The sequence below is a fragment of the Rhinolophus sinicus genome, chromosome 15 (genome assembly GCF_057876585.1).
Source record: "Rhinolophus sinicus isolate RSI-liver-muscle chromosome 15, RSI-T2T, whole genome shotgun sequence".
NCBI classification, from domain to species: domain Eukaryota; kingdom Metazoa; phylum Chordata; class Mammalia; order Chiroptera; family Rhinolophidae; genus Rhinolophus; species Rhinolophus sinicus.
In genome coordinates, this window is record NC_142515.1 from 111,565,932 (window position 1) to 111,590,582 (window position 24,651).

The 24,651-nt window shown below is 39.5% G+C and overlaps 1 protein-coding gene across 7 annotated transcripts in view; it reads left to right on the forward strand.

The window, feature by feature from the left end:
• Positions 1-24,651, forward strand: part of SH3D19 (SH3 domain containing 19) — a 141,910-nt gene that overhangs the window by 32,001 nt on the left and 85,258 nt on the right. Inside the window, exon 1 of one of the 7 annotated variants that reach the window (XM_088792575.1) lies at positions 9,128-9,186. The exons of the other annotated variants lie outside the window; for them this stretch is intronic. Coding sequence (XP_088648701.1) covers positions 9,171-9,186 — 16 coding nt within the window. The 5' untranslated portion in view covers positions 9,128-9,170. Of the gene's footprint in view, positions 1-9,127; positions 9,187-24,651 lie in introns of those variants that run through there. 7 annotated transcript variants of the gene reach the window in all.

Sequence of the window (24,651 nt, forward strand, 5' to 3'; positions counted from 1 at the left end):
TGTCCTGCTCATTTAATTGAAGAAAGAGATTTGTTCACATCACAACCGTCTGTGTGGGTATTCCAATTAACTTGTGGTATTCACAGGCCATTTTAACTATTCATACTTAGTCAACTTATTTAAGTATAGCTTTTAAAAGTCAGACCTCAGTTTGAGATTTGCCTTCAAGTCATGTTTGAAGTATAAAGGTAGTCATTTTGCAAAGACACTGAAGCTCTGAACAGGTCTTTCTATTGATTTATCAAAGGGACAACATTTGACCAGATACTCCTTTCCTTCTGAGGGTCAGTGGTTGTCTTAGATCTTCAGACTTTTGTATCCCTGGACAAATCTGAAGTCAGTGATTAATGCTCTTTACATGTTAGTTGGATTTCTTGCAGAATATCTTCTTTTTCCTTTTATTTGAATATTTTATAAAAAATTTTTTTTGGTTTTTGATTCCAGTTTAGTTGGAAATAAACTTTATTGGAAGTAACTTAAGACACCAGTTCCTTGCTCTTAAATTGAAAGTAAAAGAAAAGGATTAAATAGTTATCTTGCTTTTCCTGTCCAAGCTGTAGTTCAGAGTAACAAAATGTGTGAATCCTGATTTAACAAACCAACTCTAAAAAGACATTTTGATATAACAAGGCAATTTGATAATGAGCTGGGCATTAGATGGCGTGAAGGAATGGTTGTTAATCTTGATAGGTGTGATAATAGCATTGAATTTTATAGAAAATACCCATTTTAAAAGAGAGTTGGAACCTATGAATCCTTTCTAAATATAAGCTAACCTCCTTTATCTTATTAGAGAAATCTCCTGGTTTTCAGCCCACAGCATTCTCTTGGTGATGGCTGAGTCATCTTTCCCCTTCCCTCAAGGCCTGTGTTTTACTCTTGTACCATGAAGGCACTGGAACTAGTTGATCTCAAAGATTCTTTATAGATGTAACATTAAATTATGCATTGCTTGTTTATCTATTTATCTTTCTTTATCTTTGTTATTGCCTTCATTATTCCTCTACAAATATTTTTTTACTTTTGGTTTAGCAATCATGAAACAGGTTGGGTCTGCCATTTTACGGCTCCCTCACTGCGTCTCAGGTAAGAACGTGCCAAGGAGTTGGAATGGCCATCGACGTTCCTGAAGATAGCTCTTCTAGCTGTCTGCCTCTGTCATTATGCTCTGTCTCCAGATCTTCGATTCTTTGTTTTCAGATCATTACCCTGTTCTCATTAAAGTTACCTGTAAATACCTCTGCCGTACACAATAATTACTGGTTTGGGAAATGACAGTATGGTGTTGGTGGTTAAGAACTTTTTTACTTGCCATGTGGCTATTGTTAAGTTATACCCTTTCCATCTTTGCAAAATGGGAATGATAATACCCCACAAAATTTTTGTAGGAATTAAATGAAATATAGGGCAAGTATTTAGGTTGGGTTTGGCTTATTTAAGCATGTAGGAATAAATGGTAGCTGCTGTTTCTGTTGTTGTGGTTGAACTAATATCCCAGTTTTAACTATTAACTTCATTCTGAACAAACAGGTCATCTTGGGGAGGGCTTAGCTTGATGTTGAAGGTGCCTGTATACCACGCACTACTGACATTTGGGGCCAGATGATTCTGTGTTGTGTGTGTGGGGGAAGCCGACCAGTGCATTGTATGATGGTAAGCAGAACCCTGGCCTTTACCCACTAAATGCCAGGAGTACCACCTACCCCTAGCTCTGACAACCCAAAATGCCGTCAGACACTGCCAAATGTCTCCTGGGGGGCAGAACCCCTGTAGAGCAAGGATGCCACTTCAAGGATGCAGTCTTCTCATGAGCACCCTGAGAATAAAACAGAGACAGTAGATTTGCAAGTTTCATAACTTTCTATCCATGAAGGGCAAATGAATTCTGTTGTCTCTTTTCTAATTCAACCCATCGGATTCATCTATTATATTGGAAAATGATTAAATGCCTTATAAAACAGTCTCCTAAGGAACCGCTGATGTCTCTAGTGCCTGTGTGGCAAGCCTGGCTTTTGCTTCTTCTGTCCTCTGGAGCAGTAGACCCCTGTGCCCTCTTTAAAAGATCCAGTCTGGTCTTAGTACTCCAATTCGGACAAGAAACTTTTAGCCCAACTTTTAGTTCCACTAGCCAGAATGTCCTGGAACTAGTCCATATACTTGGCATTCATTATGTCAGGGCCACGCCTGGACAGCCTTTTAGAGACAACATTATTCCTCTTGCCCGGCTCTTTGCCTTATCAGCCAGTTTGCAGTTTCCCTCGCCTGCGCTCACCTTCCCCACAGGTACTGGTCTTGCTCTAAGCTTCATCCTATTTGCCCAGGGCCTACTGCCCTTTAACCAGTCCCCTTTGCAGGCGTTGGTCTTGTTCTTTTGATAACTGGAAGAAAAACATATTTCACTTTTCATATTTATTCACTTGTACTCATACTAAAGGAATTCTTCCTTATGGTTTTGACAGTTGGCTTTCTATAGTCTGTAGCTCTTATTTTGTTATTCAGAAAATAAGATTTGATATTTTCTGTTTACAAGACACTATGCTGGATGCTGCTAGAAGGAAGATCAGGAAGATGAATAGGACAGCAGTTTCTCTTCTCAAGTCTGTTCTCAGGAGAAGTAAATCCATGTGTACCCAAGTAATTACAAACGGAGACTAGGAGCATAGCAGGAGCTATAAATAACTGGAATAGCTATGAATAAAGGGTGATGTTATTTTGGCATAGTGTAAGGAAGAGCCTTACTTTCTAACAGTGAATGGAGGTAACTTGGTATAGTGGAAAGAGACAAAGCTTTTGAATCAGACAGTCCTGGATAAATCTGTTTAACCAAATATTACCTCTGTGATCGTAGGCAAGTTACTTAACCTTTCTAAACCATAGTTTTGTGTGAATCTGTGCGTGTTTTCATTTGTAAAAGTGGGATAAATATACCTTCTTGAGATATTAGGACTAAATAAGATATTTAAAGCAACCAGTGTAGTAACTAATGCATAGGAGGCATAAAGTAAATATAAGTTCCTGCCGTAGTTAGAGATGAGATAAAGAGGCGATGTCACCCGGAGAATCCACTTAGGCAGGTCTTTTCACAGGCAACATGACTTGGCTGAGGTTATCTCAATCTAAGCTCTGGGCCCTTAGCTTTGTAGCTTATGAAATTCAGAGCTTGTTAGAGCACCTAGAGTAGATCAAATTCAAGAGACTGACTTACTAAGTTTTAAGACTTGTGTATGAAACCAGCATGTTTTTTGCAATGAGGGCTATTTATTTTCATTATTTAGAATGTTCATTTTCCCCAATCAGGGCACACCTTCTTTATGTAAGTAGGGAATCCAAATTACTAAGTGGTTTTGAAGAGGTTTCAGATCAGAACAAACGGAAGTAGTTAATCTCTACAAGCATTTCACTTACTAGGATGAAATATTCTGTCCTTACAAAACGAGGTGAAAGAGCCCTTCTCCCTAACAGAACATGTTTTTCTAAATAAATGTGAAGTTTATATTCATCACACTCAGAGTCTCTCTTAATAGCCTAGGGTATGATCACACACAGCAGTATGGCTTTTGCTTTCTGAGATTCCATGCCGACCATTCCTCTTCCTAATACTGTTGTTATTCAGTCAGTACGTGATATTGTTGATTAGATTTAAGCTTTTGCAAGGATGATCTCATTTCTGGTATGTTGCTTTGAAATTATCCCCAAATCTACAATTTTAGCTTATTCCTAAAACACATAAGGCATGTATTAAATTGAATTTTGGGGGTTGTTTATACAGACAACTATTTCATTCCATCTCACCCATTATGTGTATATTTTACTTGTAGAGGATTCTGGTGGGCAAAGGGTGGGATGGTGCTATGTATTGAAAATAGTTCCCATCTCCCATCCCCAACAGTTAGTTTTCTAATGCTTCTGTATTAAGAAGTAAAAAGTCTATTAAAACAAAGAAACTTACGCTTTGAGCTGAAAATTTTATCGGATTACTTGTAAGGTGCCTTTCAACTATTTTATGATTCTAAAACCTACTTTTATCCCTTTATTGGATTTCTTGGCTCTAATATCTAGATCCATCATCTTTTCTCACACTGTGTTGTCTTTTTTACTTATTTTGAATTCCTCATGTTCATCTTTTCTTTTGCTGAAGCATCTTCCACAGCATTAGTTATGCCTTGGTTGCAATTCTGTGGTGTTGTCATCTAAAAAAATCCCAAGGAAACATTATTAATATGAACAATGTCCTTTTGAGAATAAATTGTAAACATTCTTTGAATCCAGCTTATACTTTGTATAATTTTTGCATTTGGGGGAATTAATTTTTTTCAGAGTTCTTACTATTTTCTTCATATGTATGGAAAGCTTTTTAATGGCCCAGATTGAATTTACTTATCTTTATGTAATTACCTTATCTTTGTAGTTATTAATGAAAATTTTCATTTTCAAACAATGATTTTATTAGTATTTAATGAAATTTGAGCAAGGGATGTTCACTTTGCTGTTGCTTATTCCACTGTCTTGCCAAAACTCTTCCAATTATTTTTCACTATTTGTCAAATACAGAGTATCCTGTTATTATTTTAATCAGCATCTTATGAAATCCATAAATTAACTCTGCATTGGCCGGTGTCACATCCCATGTTCTTAACCAGTGTGTTTGTACCAGAGGCACAGGAAAAGGATAGGGATAAAGCAGCCATACATCTCTTATATGAGACACATTCCTAGGCTACCCTCTGGTTACAGGATATTACGGGTTAGAAATCTCCGTAACAAACACCTTCTCTAACCTCTATGTACTGTGAGCACAACCGTGCAGGGCTTTCAGTGGGTGGGGTTAATGGGAGACTAGGAAGGCATTCCCCCCTGAATACCTCTATTTAAACTCCCCATGCCTCTGTTTATCTGTGATTACTAAACGTGGTCAGTCTTTGCCTCCCAGCTCCTTAGTCTAGACCCTTCCCTCACTCCTTCTATGGAAGGCAGCCGTTACGATGGCCCCAATGAGCCTCACCTCCTGATACTCACATCTTATTGACTCACTTGTAAAGAACAGAATACCGTACAGCAGAAGTAAGGGGGTGTCAGTTTTGAGATTAGGTTATGAAAGATGGTGGCTCCCATCATGGGTTTTCTCTCACTTTGTCTTGGATCCCTTACTCTGGGGAAGCCAGCTGCAGTGAAGCAGCCCTGCAGAGAGGCCTGTGTGAGGGAGCTTAGAAGCGAGCCCCTGACACCTGCCACCGACCACGCATGGGCTTGGCAGCAGATACATCCTCTTCCAGTTGAGCTTTGAGCTGACCACAGCTGTGGCTGGCACAGCAGCAGCCTCTTGAAAGACCCTGAGCCAGAGCTACCTAGCTAGGCTCCCCCTAGCTAGGCTCCCCCTAATTACTGACCCGCAGAAACGGTGAGAATATATGTGTTTGTTGTTTTCAGTGGGTAAGTTTTGGCGTAATGTGTTGTCAGCAATAGGTATCTAGTAACACTGCCCTAGGTTCTTCTTGCCTGGCATGCTTCAGCTGAAACTTCCTAATTTTCCGAGGTCCTCCTTTTTCTTCAGAACCCAGTTTAGTCCCAGATTAGATGGTTTTCATCTTGAATTCAGCCAAGGGCCAACTAATTAACCTCTCTGGACCCCAGCTCCTTTGTCTACAGAATGTAGGGATTGCTTGGGCCAAGTGATTTCCAGATCTTAAAGTTTTAAGCCCTAAAGCTCTGTGCTTCTGTATTTCCCCAGTCTCCAATTTCATTACGAAATTGAATATGAGAAATAATAGTTAGCATCAACCAAACTTTATTCATGTTGGGGATGTTGCTTTCCAGGTTGATTGACCTGGGGGAAAAGGCAACAGCATACTAGACTAATGGGGGATATGCTTAGAGGTAGCAGAACTGCATCTGTCTTGCTGAATCTTCAAAATGCTCAACTTCCAGAGTTTCCCCTTCTCCCTCGTTCTTAATTCTCACTTGATCTTGGCCTTACCGACCTCAGCCAGTTAGGTTAGCCCCAGGCAGAAGCATAACAGGGAGGAGCCCAGAGAAATCCAGACTGAGGGTAGCAGAAAAGTCAGTATGCGAGACGGCTGACGTCTCAATCCAGGTTTTGTAGAAACTGATGTTTGTATATACTTCAGGCTCATTGGTTTGGATGCAGTTTGATTCCCAGCTCACCGCTCCTGCCAGGACCCAGAAATCCTCCACTTTCCACATCAGGGGATGGCCTCTGTTGCCCCGAGGAAAGAGGAAAGGTGGCTAAGCCACACACAGCGCAAAGGGAGAGACTGTCTAATCGTTTAGACAAGAGCTGTGGACATGGGCCTTCCAGGCGCTCCTGGGTTTACCCAGGAACTCTGAAGACATGAGACGTGAGGAGTACAATGGGGAAGGGACGGGCTCTGAAAGGTGCCTTCAGGATGGCTCCTTACTGTGCACTGATCCCTCTGCCCCCCCGGGAGCTGGGAGCACATCACAGCTTCACTGGTGACAGGCTGACATCATGCAGCAAACTTTCTTTCTGGTGGGAGGCCCTGCATGTTGGGAGATCAGTGGTGGGCACGTTTAGCTCCTTCAGCACATCAGATGGCTTCTTATCTGTAAGGTCAAAAAGAATCAAAGCCGTCTTAAAAAATTAGAAAGCAGCTTTCAGCCACGGATACAGATTTCATGCCTCTGGTTTTCAGGGATAACTCTGACTTTATTCTGCCCCCTGTTAGATAGCATTCTGATTTGGGCTTTGAGAAATAGCCTAAAGGCCGAGTTCCCTGGGTGCGAACAAGGTTGAGGGCAGTTACCCTGCTCAGATAGCACAAATAATAGGAAAAGCTTGTGATTCAGGAAAACCCAAAACAATAAATGATACGGAATGAATTTGTTTGGCTTTGGAATATATTTTTATATTCCAAAGAATATAAAGAGGTGGATCTAATATACTGAAAAGAATGAAGACAGTTGATACAGAAATGAAGCTCTGTTGTAGCATCCTTACCTTCTGAACACATCTTTATATCTGCTTCCCCTATCCACCTGCCCACACACACTCTACCCAGAAGTGGAGGGAGAACTGTATTACTCTTCACACTGAGAACTATCCTCTCAAAGTTCATTGCCCTGTCCTTTTCACTTTTAAGGTCTTACCACTATTGCTAAACAAAAGCAAAAGCAGATACAAATAAACAAAGAGATTACAGCAGAAGACATATGAAGGAGGCAAAGGGAAGGTATAGGGTCAAGGAGAATTTGAAGTCTGCAGTACCTCAGATTAATTGCCTAGAGAGTATAATATATCTAGTGCTAGGGGTTAGACAGAGTGTGTGGGGAGAGAATGTCAGCTGAGGAAATAGAGGTCAGAAAATCTACTTATCCTCATATTGGTGTATCCCAGAGTAGCCCCGTCCAGTCACCCAGCAGGAGGTTGAGTTCTTCAGCTGGACTGCCAATGAGGGGAGGCAGACGGGCGGGACGACGGGGCTGAAAGGAAGGGTAGGCCAGTTCTGCCCCAGCGGTGGCTCCAGATGTGTTTCCCTGCAAGTCAGGGAAGGGAATAATCCTGGACACAGGTGTTACTGTTGTTTTGGAGACTGGGCGACCAAAGATCTGAAGTGACCCCACCAATACTGTGCATTTTCTGGTGTCCTTAGACCTGAGAAGAAGAGAAGTAGAACAGATAACATAGATTTCTACTTACTCTGCTGTGGAGTATCATAGCGGAGCCCGTAGTTCTTAAGCATTGCTCCTTCGATAAGTGTTGAACATCTCCTGGGAAGATGAGATTTAGCCATGATCTGGCTCTCGTAGGGCTTTTGGCTTTAGGGATTGTGTGTGTGTGTGTGTGTGTGTGTGTGTGTGTGTGTGTGTGTGTGTGTGAGAGAGAGAGAGAGAGACAGAGAGACAGAGAGACAGAGAGACAGAGAGAGAGAGGCAACAAACGAGTATCATAGCAAAGCCCATAGTTCTGGAGGTTGCATTCTTCCTCATTGAAGCTAGAGCACAGTGAGTGATGGGAAATTAGGTCAGGCAGGGAACGGGGCCAGACCTTGTAGGCAATTGTGACGATTTTCATTCTTAGTAGGAGAAGGTTTTTTATCTGATGTAAAGTTTTAAATGAGTCACACTGGCTACTGGGTTGAGAATAGTTAGGGGTAGAAGCAAGGAGAGCAATCAGGAAACGGTTGCAATGCTTTGGGCAGGAGGTGATGGGGGCATTGGGCCAGGGCTGTGGAAGCAGAAGTGGGAAGGAGTGGCAGATTCTAGCTGCATTTTGAAGGTAGAGCCAATGGGACTTGCTGATGGGTTGGATGTGAGAGAGGGAGAGGAGTCACTAATGAGTAAGGTTTTCGGCCTGAGCCACTGGAAGGGTGGAATGACCATTTGCTGAGATGGAGCAAACTGTAGGAGGAGCAGGTTTTGGGTGGGTAGATGAGAACTCCGTTTATAGCCATGTTAAATTTAAGGTGCTTGAAAGATATCCAGCTGGAGATTCCAGTAGGCAGTTGAATATATGAATCTGGAATCAGGAGATTGCCACAAACTGAAGGGCTAGATTAGGGTGTCACTAATAGTATTTAAAGTCACGAGATGAGATAGGGTCCCCTAGGGAGTTAGTATAAACAAAGCCCACTGTGAGTTGTAAGGCTTGACCACACTCAAGCTGAGATGAGATAAACAGGAACCAATAAGAGACTGAAAGAAGAACAGTGAGGTAAGCAGAGAATGGATAGGAGTATTCTGGAAGCCAAGTAGAGAAAGTGTTTCGAGGAGGAAGAAGTGATCGTCTCTCAAATGCTGCAGAAAATGAAGAACTGACCATCGGATTTAGCGTCATAGAATGGATTCAAGAGAAAAAGGGGAGTCGTTGAAAACAACAAATGTCAGCAGTTTTTAAAAGTAATTTTGCTGTTAAGGGAAGTTGAGAAAGAGCTGGCAGGAGATCCTGGGTGGTGCAGGGGTTTTTTGTTCTTGTTTTGTTTTAAGATGGGACAAATTACATCATGTTTGTGTGCTCATGGAATTATCCAGTAAAGAGAGAGAAATTGATGCTGCTGGAGAGAAAGCTAGAGAATTGCTGCACTGGTGTCCTTGAGCAGACAGGCGGGAACTGAAGCTCACTGGTCAGTGGGGTGAGGGGCTTAGATTGGAGCAACCAGGTCTGTGATACAACAGGAGCGACAGCAAGTGTGTGGATGCAGGCGCCAATTGGTAGGAGACGTGGTAGTACAAGTTCTCTGCTGATTATTTCCATTTCCTCAGGGCAATAGAAATAGAAATCGAGCGGGGATGGGAAGGGAAGTGTTGAGGACTTAAGAAGAGGGAGTCACACGTGAGTGTGGAAGATGAATGCACCAGAGAAATAAGTGACTGCTGGGCAGCAGAGAGAATCCCCTTGAATTGCAAGGGAAAGTGGCATAGTTGTGTGTTGACAAGCATGTGTGGAGGCATAGAGAGGGCCAAGGGTTGCCTATAACCAGGTCTTCTGCAGTGGGTGTGGTAAGGTGGGAGGGGGCAAGGGAGTGATTATAATCATAAATCATAAATTTAAGCTGGAAAGGAGGGGAGTAAGGAATGAAGGGGCTGTAGAGCGTAAAGCAAGGTAAAATCAGTGGCTTATAAATCCTAGCAGGGTTGAAAATGATTGGACTTGGTACGCTTGCTGTCAAGAGTGCAAGAAAGATAATAAATGTGCTGGGAAGGTGAGATGGAGAGGTTGCAGTTATTGGTGATGCCAAGACCAGGGAAGCAGCATCCGAGGTCGGGGGAAAGATCATTTCGTCCTGAAGGGGGACTGTGGTCGAAAGGCAGTGAATGCTGGGGAGGCTTAGCAGGAGCATGCAGAGGTCCGTGTGTGGCTCTACTTACTTTCACTTTTCCCCAAGTCCTTCAGAGGGGGGTGTGAACACCAGGACCCGGGCTGGAGGGCCACGGAAACTGGAGGCTGAAATGGAACCGTCAGTCAGCCGTCTTTGTTCACTGATCTTCCACTGGCGATTAATCTAACCAAATTGCTGTTTTACAGCCACAGTTTTCTATTTAGTTCACAGAATCATCGTGGGAGACTGTGCTAAGTCTAGTGCACATATGACGAGAGCAGATGCCCTTTCTTCCAGGCAGGCAGATGGAAAGAAATCTAAAGTTCATAGTTACTATTAAAATATTGATAGGCCTGTCTCCCTCTTCTGCAAGTTTGCTGGCTATAGTATATGATTGTTTTCTCTTTGCAATTATTGAAAAAAAAATGAAAACAAGAGAAATGTATGAAGGAAAATAGAAGTTTCTTTCTTCACCGTCTACTTCTAGCACCTCATGGGTTGTTTTTTCGGCAACATTTCAGACCTCTCCTGGTCTTTCCCTCTCTTTCTGCCTATACATATATATTTATGTGGGATCCATAGACATATATTTGTGTGTGTGTGTGTGTGTGTGTGTGTGTGTGTGTGTGTGTGTATTTACATCACAGGAAAAAAATGAAAGTATTCTGTATGCAGCTTAAGATTTTCCACTCAGAGCCCTCCCGTGCCGGTATATACCAACCTGACGAACAGCCGCCTTGCAGTACCCAATACAGAAGTAGAGCCTAACTTGAAAGTCATGTCCATGTTGACGGACACTTAGTTTTTCTTTATTTTTTGCTATGATAGATTATGCTATCGAATATACTAAAGAATATAAATATTATTTATCACTCTTCGCATGTATTTGTGCAGTTGCTTTGCCATGAATTGCTCTGACATGGAATTACTAAAGAAAAGACTTTGTGTTTTGAAGTCTGATCTCTGTTGCCAAATCATCCTCCACAAAGATGGTACCAATTTATAGAGATTGAGAACATCCCTTTTCCCACCTCCATATTTATCTTTCCACCCCCCACCCCCCACCCAATTTTACTTATCTTTCCACCCCCCACCTCCCCACCCAATTTTAGCCACCCCCCACCCAATTTTACTTATCTTTCCACCCCCCACCTCCCCACCCAATTTTAGCCACTCTGATAGGACTATTAAAGAGAAAGGGTTTTAAACAAACAATACTGCATTAATTTGGGGGTGGATAACTGAAATTGGGGAATAAGAAAAATAGGAAGATATTTAATTCTTACTCCTATGCAGAGGGTAAATATTAATGTGTCTCCAAATTTTAAGACTTAGCTGACACAGAGAGGGCCTTAAGTAATTCCTTAGTTAAAGAGGAAAGTGATTAGAATCCAGGCTGGAGCGTAATGGAGGTCGTCAAAATAAAAGGACAGACTTGATTTCTCTTTTTCTGTTCCTGAAAATGTTTCCAAATCTATATTTGTTTTACAGCAAGTTTGCAAAGATTTCAAGTTCTCTGATAAACCTTTATAAGGTATAGATTTCAGATTTTACATCACTAATAGGTTTTCAGATCTTTAAACTGTGACCTTTTTTGGGGAGACACGTAATAGTACATATTTAAATGTAATAGTACAGATTTAGTACTGCTTTTTCATTTTCTCATGCTTATTCTATATAGGATCTTACTACATTTATGATTTCCTTCCAGTTAAAATTCATATTTATTATTGATGACTTGATAACTTTGCAATACTTTTTTTCAGAGAAACATTTGAAAACAAGTCTTAGGTATGATCCTAGAAGAGCTAAGTAAAACTTTTTTTTTATTTAACTAAGAAAATAGTTTTAAATTTTATGGATATAATGAGTATATACCTAGGACAAAGGGCATACACAGACTCTGACTATGTATGAGTATATCTATGTTTCAGATTCCTTTATTGTGAATTCATACTTGTTTGCACAAGACTTAAATACCCTTGAGTACTTTATAGTCAGGCTTTCATGTAAGGATGCATCTGTTTAAAACTCAAAACAGTCTTGTAATACGCTCTTAGATGTTTATGCCTTTGAGAGGATAGAAAAGTAACAGATGGCCAACGAGGTTATTAAGTTGACAAGGAAGCAACTTAATTTAGTAACTTTAGTTCCTGAATGAAAAAAAAAATTTATACCGGTATAAATTCACTTTAAGAAAATCTTGGCAGTGAGTTTTCAACTGAAGTCTTTTGTTTGCATTTTGTTTTGTTTCGTTTTCATGGAGGTGGGGGCTGCTGGGCAGGGAGGAACGAGAGAAAGAGGAAAGAAAGATTGGGACATGTTTATCGTTCCAAAGTCAGTGCTCTTCCCATTCTCCAAAACTGTTTGACCTTTATCATTGGAAGAAATTTTCAATGCTCAAAGCAGTTTTTCCTAATCTTAGATCTAACTATGCTACTGAATGGATTATGCATGTTTGAACATGTAAAAATATTTTGTTGTTAATCTCATACTTAATGTTCCCTGTTGTATGGGGAGAACTTTGAAGCAAGAATCAGAAATCAAATGACACTAATGCTTCCTAATGAGAGAAATTTTTCTTCAATGCTAACTAAAAATTTATTGCCTGGACTTGTAGTCAGCTAGGCTTAATTCTGAGCACTAAATTCCTGAACATTACACATGAAACACTTGGTCCAATTCATAAATAGCTAGACTTTCTAGACTCTCATTGAAAAGATTCAGAAAATAAATTAAGAAAAAGAAAATCTTTTAAAACGATCTTATGGTAAGAAAATATGTTTTACATGAAGTAACTAAAAAATGACAATTTGTGTTATGTCTGGAGGCAGGGGGTTATTATGACCATATTTTAGTATTTGATTCCTATTGTTTGCTGCCATTGGGGCTATTATGAATACATGTTTACGAAAGTCTCAGTACTGAACGTAGGAAAATGAGCATAATCATACTGTTTTTTCCATAAGTACCAGGTAGCTTTAATAAGCTATAAGAAAATTATACCACTTGTGCATTATAATATAGTCATGTTATATGCAATATATCCAAGATTCGACTATTATTTTATTTAACCCATGTTTAATGAGTGTATATGTTCATATGCATTAAGGGTTACAGAGTTGTCCCGCTGAAACAATGGAAGGGCTGGAGATAACAGCAGGGCTTGATTCCAGATGGGTATAAGGGAGGTTTTTAAGGTGATGGTAATGTCTAAAATGATGGTGATGATGATTGCACAACTCTGTACATTTAGTAAAAATCATTGAATTATACGCTTCACGCAGGTAAATTTATGGCATGTAAGTTATACCTCAATAAAGCTGCTAAACTTTTTTTTTTTAATGAAGTGGAAAATATATGACCAAATGTGATCCCAGAAGACAGAAAAGCTAAAAGAACATTTATTATTGATGAAATAGACACAATGGTTAAAAAGCCACCTCCCTCCCTTCTCCTGGCTTACAAGGACATTCTACCATAACTTTAAGAAACAAATCATCCATCCCAATGTTATTTTAAACTGTTTCAGAAGATAGGCAACGAAGGTAATTTTCCAAATTCCTTTTTACGAAGGGAAAATAACATTGATGTTGAAACATGGAAAAGATATTTCTCCTAAAAGGAAACCAGAGATTAATTGTGCTTGTGAATATTGAAACAAAAATTCCATGAAAGAAAAATTATAAAATAGAATCCAGTATCTCATTTGAAAAGTAACACCCAAAACTGCAATTATTATAGTGCTGCGTAGTTTGGGCTCTGGAGCTGGACTGGTTTGGAGTCTTAGTACCATCACTTCCTAGCTCTGTGACCTTCGCAAAGTAACTGGACTTCTTTGTTTTCTCATCAGTAAAATGGGGCCAGTAAATACGAGATCTTACTTCATAGGGTTCTGGTGAAGGCGCAGTGAGTAAAGCACTTAGGTAAGTGCTTGATACTCAATAAATGTTGAATATGATAATAAGTGCATAGTTCATTAAAAATTATAAATGTGCCAACATTTGTCATTCCCCTGTTGTTAGCCATTTGGATTTTGCTATTGTAAACAACAGTGCAGTAAGTCTGTTCATATGACTTAATTTCTGCCAGTGGGCAACATAATATGAACATCTAAAGGAGTTAGGAACTTCGTGTCTGTGACGTCCTTACCAGAGGATGTCTTGACCCCGTGTTTGTTTTGGGGTCCATGACATCAGCTTGTACAGTGTGACTCCCACATCTTAATGGTATTTATGGAGGGAAATAGAAAGCAAGAGATATTTCTTTTTCCTTCTTCCCATTTATTTTCCCCTTTTATAGTATAAAGGCTTATATTTGTATTTGCTATTTACTGAACTTTTTATTTGATCGTTATAGAGTACTCTCTTAACTTAGATACTCAGTGATTTTTCTTGTAAATATTTGGACTCAGATTACTCAGGAAGTATTTAAGTTCTTGATTGCAGTTTTATGTCCTCTTAGTTGATTGGCATCATAAAGATTGAGGAGAGATAATGAGAGATCTTTCCTCTTTACAATGCTGTTTGTTTCTGGGGAAATGGAAGAGAAATTTGGAGATATTCTATCATTTCTAAATCTTTTTACAGCTTGTCTAATAGTCAGAATTACTCCCCTGGAATTATCAGTGTGTCTGTCAACCTGGAATTATTATTAGGAAATTTCTTCTGCTTATTCTGCTTTCCCTCTTGATTTCTACAGCTTAGTTAGTCGGACTATCAATGTTGTAATACCAGTCGCTGTTCAGCTTCTTCTTTACACTTGGGAGACTTTCCTACAACTTTTTTTGAAAGATCATTTATCTTATTTCCTATGTATCATATTTAGAGATTGAGAATCTTATAGCCCTAGTTAAGCACAACCCTTTTGAAGACCTTATACCAGAGCTTTTCTGTCTTAGAATGTTGTCATTAATTTCCCAATCAATTGTCACCCAAGGGTGTAAAGAACCATGTAAAGTCATAGAAAATCTGTCCTTCTAAATACACCTTCCCCTTTCTATTTTATTGCAGGTTTTCCCCCTAAAAGCAAAACTCTGACTTGTTAATAGTTTTACTTTTTCACTATTTATTTTAAAAAATACGGCAGGAATATGCTGTTGTGGAAAGCCATCTTGAACATGAGGTGAAAGTTAGACCAAGCTGTGTTCCAGTCCCAGATCTACCCTTCGCTGGTCTTGTGACCCTGGGCAAGTTACTTCCCTTCTGGAAACTTCAGTTTCCACCTTTTAAAATGGGAATAATTGCAGGGCTGTGGGGATTAGAGTTGACGCACATGGCACGCAGAATGGAAGTCAGTAAACACAGCTCTGATTATTACCATTACTTTTCACTCTGGCATAGACGTGATTGGTCCGGCCACTAGGTGAAATTCATAAATGTTTTTTCTTAAAGAACCAGGGATCCACTTCTAGAATTTTGTTAAATTGAAATCTGAACTTTTAAAATTTGAATATTATACCAAATTACATATATTTCAGAGTTCCCATGTATGTAGTCCTATACTTACATGATTATTCTGAAAACGTCAGCCATTCACTCATTTAATCAGGGCTTGTATTCTTAGCAATCTTTTTGGTAAAAGCTTTATGAGATATCATTCACATATCATGCAATTCATCTATTTAAAGTATATAATTCAGTGGGGGGTTTTGTGTATTCACAGAGTTGTGCAACCATCGCCATAATCAATTTTGGAACATTTCCATCACCCCAAGAAACCCTAAACCTTTTAACTCTCACCCTTTATCCTCCCTCAGCCCCAGGCAACTACTAATGAACTTTCTATCTTTTCATAGATTTGCCTATTCTGAACATTCCACATAAAATGGAATCATTCAATATGTGGTCTCTTTGTGACTGGCTACTTTTATTTACATAATGTTTTCAAGGTTCATCTGTGTGTGGCATGGACCAGTACTTCATTCCTTTTTATTGCTGGATAATATTCCATTGTATGACTACAAATATACCACATTTTATTTATCTATTAATCAAGTGATGGATTTTTGCATGTTTCTACCTTTTGGCTATTATGAATAATGCTGTTACGAACATTTGTGTACAAGTTTTTGTGTGGACATGGGTTTTTATTTTTCTTGGGAAACAAATCCACCTAGGAGTGGATGTTCTAGGTCATAGGTACCTTTTTGTATTTAACCTTTTGAGGAACTCTCGGGCTGTTTTTCAAAGTGGCTGCGTCATTTTACATTCCCACCAGCGGAGTATGAGGGTTCCATTTTCTCCACTTCCTTTTCAACACTTGTTATTATCTGCCTTTTTGATTATAGCCTTTCTAGTCGGTGTCAAATAGTATTTCATTGTGGATTCTTAGCAGCTTCATAAAGTTAAATATATAAAAGTCATTTTGCTCACGCTTTGGTAATATCTGGTCAGTGGTGAGAGTGACTGAGAAGTGAAGCCTCATGTTGCAGAGTCTTCTCCTTATTGATGCCTCATGAAAAGAACTTTCACAGACTTTCCCCCTTATTCTTACGATGTCTATCTCATTGTCTCCTGATTTTCAGTTTTCTTTTTCCAGCAGTTCTTTTGGGCTTATCAAGCCTCCGCCCGCACTCCCTCTCTATCAATATTGTAATCGAGCAGACAGATACATGACACCTTTTCTTTTTGTCTTTCCTTTGTCCATCCTTCTCCTTGAGAGATTTTACCCTAACAGATTTTTAGAGTATGTTTCTAAAATCTACTTTTGGGCATTTGTGTACTAAGTTCTCAAGGTAGATTATTTCTTTTGTTCATATCTCTTCATCTGTCATTTCTTTGAGCATCTTGTCCCCTTTATTATCTTTCTTCGCTTCTCCTGAAATGCTAATTTTACGAAGGATGTGGATTTCCTGAGGCTATTCTCCATTGCTCTTTTAATTTTTATATCTTCCATCTCTTTGTGTTCTTTAAAAAGTCTGTCAACTTATCTTTTAGATGACAAGTTCAGTTTTCAGCTGTGTTCTTTTATTCAGCCTATCTGCTTAATCTTTCATATGAACAATCATATATTTAATTTCCAAGAACTGTTTCTTGTTCTCAGGTCACTCCTTTTTCATGGCAGATTCTTCTTCTTTTACAGATGTAACATGCTTTTTTCATCTATAAGGATACCAATTAGAATATCTTAAATACTCTTTTCTATTCCGTAAATTCTTTTTCTCTTTGATCCAGAACTGATGCTACATTTTGGTCTTTTTCTTTTTACTATACTACTAATTTCCCTTCAATGTTTATCATTGGTTGTAGGTACATATTTATGAATAACAGACTAAATTGACAGATATACAAGTAAGTAGTGAGTTTTTTCCTGTAAAAATGCTTTCCTCTGAATGAGATAATTATGTCAATGGGTATATTAACGGGGCATACCAATGGGGGGGGCCTTTCCTAAAGGGAGGAGGAAGGCAAGCTCAGACCACCAAAATTGTCAAAATACGGAAGTTGTTATTCTAGGGGTGGGATGTGTCTGGAATGGGAGTGGTTTACTGTATTTAACCTCCAGTACTTGCCTTTCCTCTCTGTCTCCCAACAATTTCTGGGTTTGAATTTACCTTCAATTCTAAATTCCCTTCAACTCTACTCTTTTTTCCTTCTCAAGCCCAAAGTCCCCTGCTGGGACTCTTTCCAGGCAGGTTACCAACTTTACATGGATAGCAATTTTCTGCCTTTAGCTGGAGGGGAGCCTTGACTGGCTACTGGACGTGATTAGTTGCGGAGGGGGTGCTGGGCAATGCTGAGGAGCTGGATCTGACTATCTGAATGCGGCTCTTTAATGACCTGCCCTCCATGGTTGCCCAAGGGCCCACTTATTATTTTTCAACTGACAAGGAACTCTCTAGGGAGAGTTCATGTTTAACCTCTGATGTCTTGGTCCCTGTTTTCAATTTTTTCAGGATGTCTGATCTATTGATGACTCTCATTCTTGGTTGGTTTCTTTGTTTGTCTCCTTGTTTTTTTGTGGGGTGTTTTTTTTAGTGTTGTTATGGTTCCAGTCAAATTTTTATTTTATTGTCATTACATTTAAAGGGAGGAGGTGGATAAATAACTCCTTATTCGGCCATTTTGAATGAGTCAAGTAAACATTTCTATGTGATTTTTCACTTAGAAGCCTCAAACTGAATGTATCCTAATCATAATCTATCCCCACCCATTCTCTCATCTTTCTTCCTCATCTTGTCTTGTTCCTGACCCCCGTTAATGGTAGCCTATACCATGCACCAGGTACTAGTACTTCCAGGTATTCCTGCTTCCTCCCTCAACACATCCTGTCCGTTCCTAATCCTGTCTGTTTCCATTCAACCCTCTCACTTCATTTCCTCTTATTCTTTTCTTATGTCAGTCTTTTTATCCTGTTGCACTGTTGTTAATGGTCTCTCTGTTTTTATTCTCCACCGCTTCACCCCATTCCATCCCAGCAGGTTAGTTTCCCTTTCTCCATTGCCTACAGAAAAGTGCAAATGCTAAGGCATAACATTCATAATTGCCCAAATAATCCTGAATTCATTTTGTATTGTCATCTCCCAATATATTGTCCTTATACCGTGAGGTCTCTCTACAACTGGATTGTTCAACATGTTCCCTCAGTTCTTTGCACCTTCGTTCTTTTGGACAGTGTATGGTTTTTCTAAACTTAGATGCCCTTCATTCCATATTTACTTCTCAAATTTACCAACTATAAGTTATGCTCAAATCAAATGCTCTCTGTTATGGGAAGCCTTTGAAGATTTCTTAGTCAAAACTAAATCTTCCCTTATAATTCTATATTTCAGTAGTTCCTGGGCATTCATTTATTTAATATGCATCATGTGATCATTCACTAGCATCCCTGTAAGTCCTACTAGTTGGCAGGCCAGCTGATGCAGGAACTTTTTATTCCTGCCGCAAGGCAAGTACACCAGTCCAAGTGACTGATAAAACTAGGCAAAGCTGAAAATGCAGTTAACTCGTGCTATAAAGAGAGGCCCAGACATACATTAATTTTGGTGAAATTGTTATTTGAGAGAGGTCTGGAATTTGTGCAAATATTTTTGTTAAAGATTTTGCAGATTCTTGTAATTCTTACAACATACCGATCAAAAATATTAAGGTTCTTGTACACTTTTTGTACTCGCAGTATGCGTTAGAAATCGTTCGCTCTTGCACCTCAACATAGATTGTAAGTTTGTTGAAAGCAGATTTTGTTGTTTTCCAATTGTATTCCTCAGTGATGGTCAGCATTATCTTTGACTCTTTTTTTCTCTGGGCCAGATGGGAATGACCCAAAACAGCACGCTGAGGATGGCCAAGCTAGACCTCGCTCACCTGTATTTGCAGGTGTTTCATCCATGGCTGTGTGGAAAGAAAGCACACAACGTGCCTTACTTTGGTTTCTGATAAAGTAGAATAGGTCCTATATTTCATCTCTCTATTGCTGGAAATGTCCCATGACCAAATGATCACCCTGTTGCTCACGCCTATTTTTTAATTGCCTGTGGTCCATGGGTTAATCCATGAAGGATGCAAACAAACATATTTCAACATGTGTTAATGAATCTGGGTGTGAAGTAGTGTGGGAATCTTAGATAGCAATGATGGGCAAACCCAAGGTAGCTGAGAGTCTGGTTTGCATAAGTGACACATAAGCTGCCCTAGAGCCAATATCTGGTATGTGGCTGCTATATCTTATAGTTCTACCTTGTCACCCAATGTTTGTGTGTTTTAACTATCATTATTAAGAATGGACCTTGCATTGCAATAAAAGGTGACTAATTGTATTTGAAAAGAAAATCAACACCCAATCGGTATCCTATACAAATATAAATAATTTCAGATGAATTTATTCTTTTTTTTTAATTTTGTTCTGAGGGTATAGGAAGTAACAACAAATAATATTCCAACAAAATTCATACTTGCCTTATAATCTGTTAAGTTTATAATGAATTGTCCCTATTATGTACCTGTATCCATACTCTGTTGAGCCCACACATTTAATATATGAGTGGCATAAGATTATTGATAGCACGAGATAGTGAATTGGAACCATTCTCCCTGCTCAGATATCTTGGCATAAGACGCCCAAATCAAAATCTTCTGTATTCTTAGGAATGTATGAGAGGGTGTCTGTATGTTTTGTGGAGCTGAAGAAATCCTCCGACAGTTGGAAAGAATTTGAGGCCCTAGATTCAGTCTCTAAGCGACACACTGTCTACCACTGAAATATAAGTGTGGTTTGTGGTGAACAACATTCTTACACATTTACCCTGTAGTTCATCAAATGAGCAGGACTGCCAGGCTTCCCATGTGTGGAAAGAGGAGGGGCTTTAACATTTTTCACAACCAGGCTTGAAAATTCATACTCCCTTTTTATTTAAGTAGCTTCTCTGAGACTACTCTTTCTCTTTAATGCAATAGAAAAGACTTGCATCATGGGACTTCTGTGAAGATTAAATGGGAATGTATTAAGAATGCCTCTAACATGGTAAACACTCGATGAATAATAGCTGTCTTTATTGTTGTGGTTATGCTGATAGCCAGGTCTTGAATTAATCTCAGCTGTCGTCTGTTACCCTGGAGCCACAGAAGTGAATCCCTTGTGTGTCCTCCTGTGCTTCTTTGTGTAACTGCATTGTCCCCTCACCCGCACCGTCCACCTACACTGTACGTTTCATTACTTAAGTATAATGTTTTTACTAATTCTGCAACTCTGAAGTAGCACTTCAAGATGCTTTCACTCCAGCTCAATTATTTGAAGGCTTGCCTGGTAAGGCCCAATCTCTTTCTCTATGAATTAATAACAACTTCCCCACCTCCCATTCCGCTGTCCTCAAAAGAAACACAAACAACCTAAAGGCTTATTAGCTCAGCTGCTTTCCAATTTGCAGAGGTGTTGGAGAGGACCCATACCACTATATTCAATGACAGGTACTTATGTTGTACCTACTGTGTGTAAGGTGCTATGCCAGGCATTCATTACAAGATACATCAAGACCCTGTCTTGATGGAACTCGTGATAGTTGAAACAGTAAAACATATAAAGAGAATTATAACGTGAGTCAAATATCATAAGTGCCAATAGGTGCTAGGCACTGTGTGTGGGGGGTGAAGGGTGTGGGGCGCATTTCTCCCTGTGAGAAATGACATAAGGCTTCCAGCAGAAATGGCAGGTATTCTTGGGTCTCTTCTCACTGAAAGATCCCATGTAGCTTTAGAACTGAGCACCTCCTTTAGAGGCATTCTACACAGCTGGAGAATAGAATGGGACAGTTGGGCATTCTTGTTTTGTTCCAGTAGATTTTTGAAGATGATTCTGTAGATGGAAGTTTGTTAATAAAATGGAGAGGAAGAAAGTGGGTGGGCTTGAATTTGCAAGACGTAATGTGTTGTACAGCGAATACATTTCTATCCCTAGGTAAGGTGATGTGGCAAGACCTGCATATAGCCTTACCTTTTCCTGATTTAAAGAAAAAAAGTGTTTCATCACTCTAGATTAGAGGCCAAGACTGCCCCACTGTGGATAAAAATCTCAGCTTGAAGACTCAAATCAGAAAAATCCTCAGCGTGTGGGAAAGGTCTGCATAGCCGAGTGTTCTTACATCAGAGTGAGGAGGTGCCCAGTAATTGGAATAACATGATTTTTCCTTTGTTTCATGCTTTTCAGCAGATACTAGAGTCTCTTGGCTATAGTGGTTTCTGATATTTGCTCATTTTGCAAAGTTGGCTGTACAAGGTAAAACTTTGTTACGATACCTGTGAATTAATCAGAAATAAAGGAAGAATACAGAGTAAGCACGGACCATTTGCTCTTTAAGGGAAAAAAATTATCTTTATTTTTACCCTAACACCAGAAAAAGCAACCTATCATTAGATACATTGTTATCCATCCTTTGTCACCAGAAATAACAATTTAAATATTTGTTTTCTGGGTCCTTGTGAAAGAAATCCATACTATCTCTAAAATATGGAGGCAGATTTCAGTACTTTCATAAGTAAGGAAAATATATTTAATCTATTTAGTTTCTTTCTTCATACCACTTATTGATCCTACTCAGGAAATCCGTATTATTTAGAGTTCTTGACTCTCACAAATGACCGTGAGGGCTTATACCCACAGGATGAATAGGGATGGGGAAGGACTTCAAGGAATGGGCTTTAAGGAATGGGAGGGATGCTGATTGTTGCTTGGCACCATTTTTCATCCTGCCCGAACGGCCTCTGTCTGCCTTCCGCTGCTTACTTCTAGGGCTTATTTATCACTTCTGTCAGAAGCTGCAAAGGGAAAATTTTTCATAGTAGCCCTTGGTTCAAAGGGCTAGAAAAGGAAAGAGGCTGGAGCCCTTGGATAAGGGAGGGTTTGGAAATTATTTATGAGCACATTCCCGTCCTCTTGACCAGTACCAAGCAAGAAAAACAGTCTTACAGAATTACAAACTCCATACTGGACAAAGGAGAATCTCTCAGGTAATTGTATTCACAATATTATGAACTCGCCACATATTTTGTATCCCTGATATTCTCATCTTCATAATGAACATTGGTTGAGCACTTATCGTAGGCAGCAACCTGGTTATCCTTTCTCTGCGTGTCTTCATTTAATCTTCATTCAACTTGATGAGATGGGTACTACTGTTATCATCCCCTTTTATAGATATGGATACTGAGGCTTACAGAGGTTAAATGTCTTGCTAAGGTCATTCAGGAATAAATAGTGAAGCAAGAACTTAAAACGAGGCCTATCTGAACTAGAGTTCGTGCTCCTCATCTCCGCCTGAGTTGTCATATTTAGATATTTATTGATTTCTCATTATGGGTATGACCCCGTCATAGATACCTGGGGACTAAGTGCTCACCTTTGTGGAAACTGGTAATCCTAAAATGCAAAAATTAACCAAAACAGAGCAAAATCAAAGATAAGCAATGGGATTAAAGAAAGGACACATTTCATACAATCTTAAAAGATCAGGGTTTGACCTGATTGGAGTGAAAGGGAGATTCATTTGTCATTACTTCTCACGCCCCTTTGTGTTTGGATTTTATGCCTGGCCCTGCACCAGTTGGAGTTCATTTCGTTAGAGAAGTGCCACCTACATGTCAGGCATGGTGTTGGACAAGGAGGTGACAAACACCAAGCTCTGTCTAAGGGACCTTGGTTGCCCAGGGGAGTGATAGCGATGATGTGATAACATTGTTCATGCTCAGGTACCAGATAGCAGGTCTGATTTGGGAAGAAATGTTTTGTCCTCAGATTAGCTTGGGAAATGCTGTGTTTGTTAAACAAAGTTACATTTTTTTAACTGAAAAGTTTCTCAGAGCCTTTAAGATACTCATATGCTTTGTGACTATCCAAAGGATTATTATAATTTGGGAAACACAGACAGCAATTCTGTTATTGGGTTCCTTTCTCAGGTTACCTTTCTTGTAGCATATCTTATTCCAGGTAAAATTTATGACTCTTTTAGAAAACCCTTAGGAATGGCCTAATACTTTGATTATGGGCCTAATAGTTTTCATTTGGCAGTTGGAGGAATAAGATTTATATTTAACTAAAAGGTCTTTTTATACTTCCTTAGATCACAAGCTTCATGTGCTGAAACAAGTGAGATTTTGTAACAAAAAGAGGTATGGAAGTAATTGTTAGGAAAAGAGAACCGTTAGGGAGCTTGAGGGTGGGAACATGAAGGAGGGTTGATTGCACCCTGTTCCTAAGCCTGCTTCCATTTCTGCACCCCTCACTATCTTGCTTTCATATCTGCTCCCCTCACTATCTTGCTTCCCAGGACCCGAGTGGAGCTGATGAAATGTCCATCTTCCTAAAAGCTCTACCAAATTCATGTTGGAGTGGAAAAGAGCAGTGCAGATAGATGGTGGCTTTGAATTTTCATCTCTGAAACTACTAACGTAATAGACCCAAATCACAAAAAGCCGGATTCGATAGTTGGTTAAACTCAACAATCAAAGTGATTCAGTTGAACCATTTTAAAGAAGAACTATTAAAAAGAAGTAGCAGCCCATCACTAAATAGCTGATTCTTTTTCCAGTTCGAATGTGCTATAGTTTTTTCCTCCTAAGTGTGGTTTGGTTTGGTGAGAACTACTTTGAGACAGAATAGACCAAATGTGGATTGTTTTAGGGCAAAGGTGACTCAAATTACTATTAAATTTAAAAAAAAAAAATATGTATGAGAATTCTTAACAAGACACGTTTTTCCGCAATATCAGATATATCGATGAACCAGCTAGAGGATGCAAGGGAAAAAATGGAATGGGAAGGCTTTGGATTTTACCATTATCAACAGAGGGCTGACTGTGAAGCAGAGGCCCCAACAGAGTCCTGCCTTTATCAAACCACTGATTAGATTAGGGGACACACAGTGCACACTATCATGTGTTAAGTGTCAGGTGAGTGGCACAGGTAGTATGAGAGTTCAGATAGGATGTGGCAGGCAGAATAATGCTTCTCCCTCAAAGATGTCTGGGTCCTAATCCCCGAAACCTGTGACTATGTTATATTGCATGGCAAAGGGGAATTAAGGTTGCTTATCACCTGGCATTGACATAAACTGATTATTTTAGATTATCTTGGGGACCCAATGTAGTCATAAGAATCCTTTAAAGTGAAACGGGGAGGCAGAAGAGGAGGTCAGAGTCAGAGAGATTTAAAGATGCTCCATTGTTGGAAGGAGGAGCCACAGGCAAGGAATGCAGGTGAGCGTGAGACGGTGGAAAAGGCACGGAACAGAAGGAATGTAGCCCTGCAAACATCTTAATTTTAGCCTAGCGAGACCTATTTTGACTTCCGCCCGCTAGAACTGCAAGGTAGTAAACTTACGTTGTTTTAAGCCATTAAGTTTGTGGTAATTTGTTATAGCAGCAATAAGA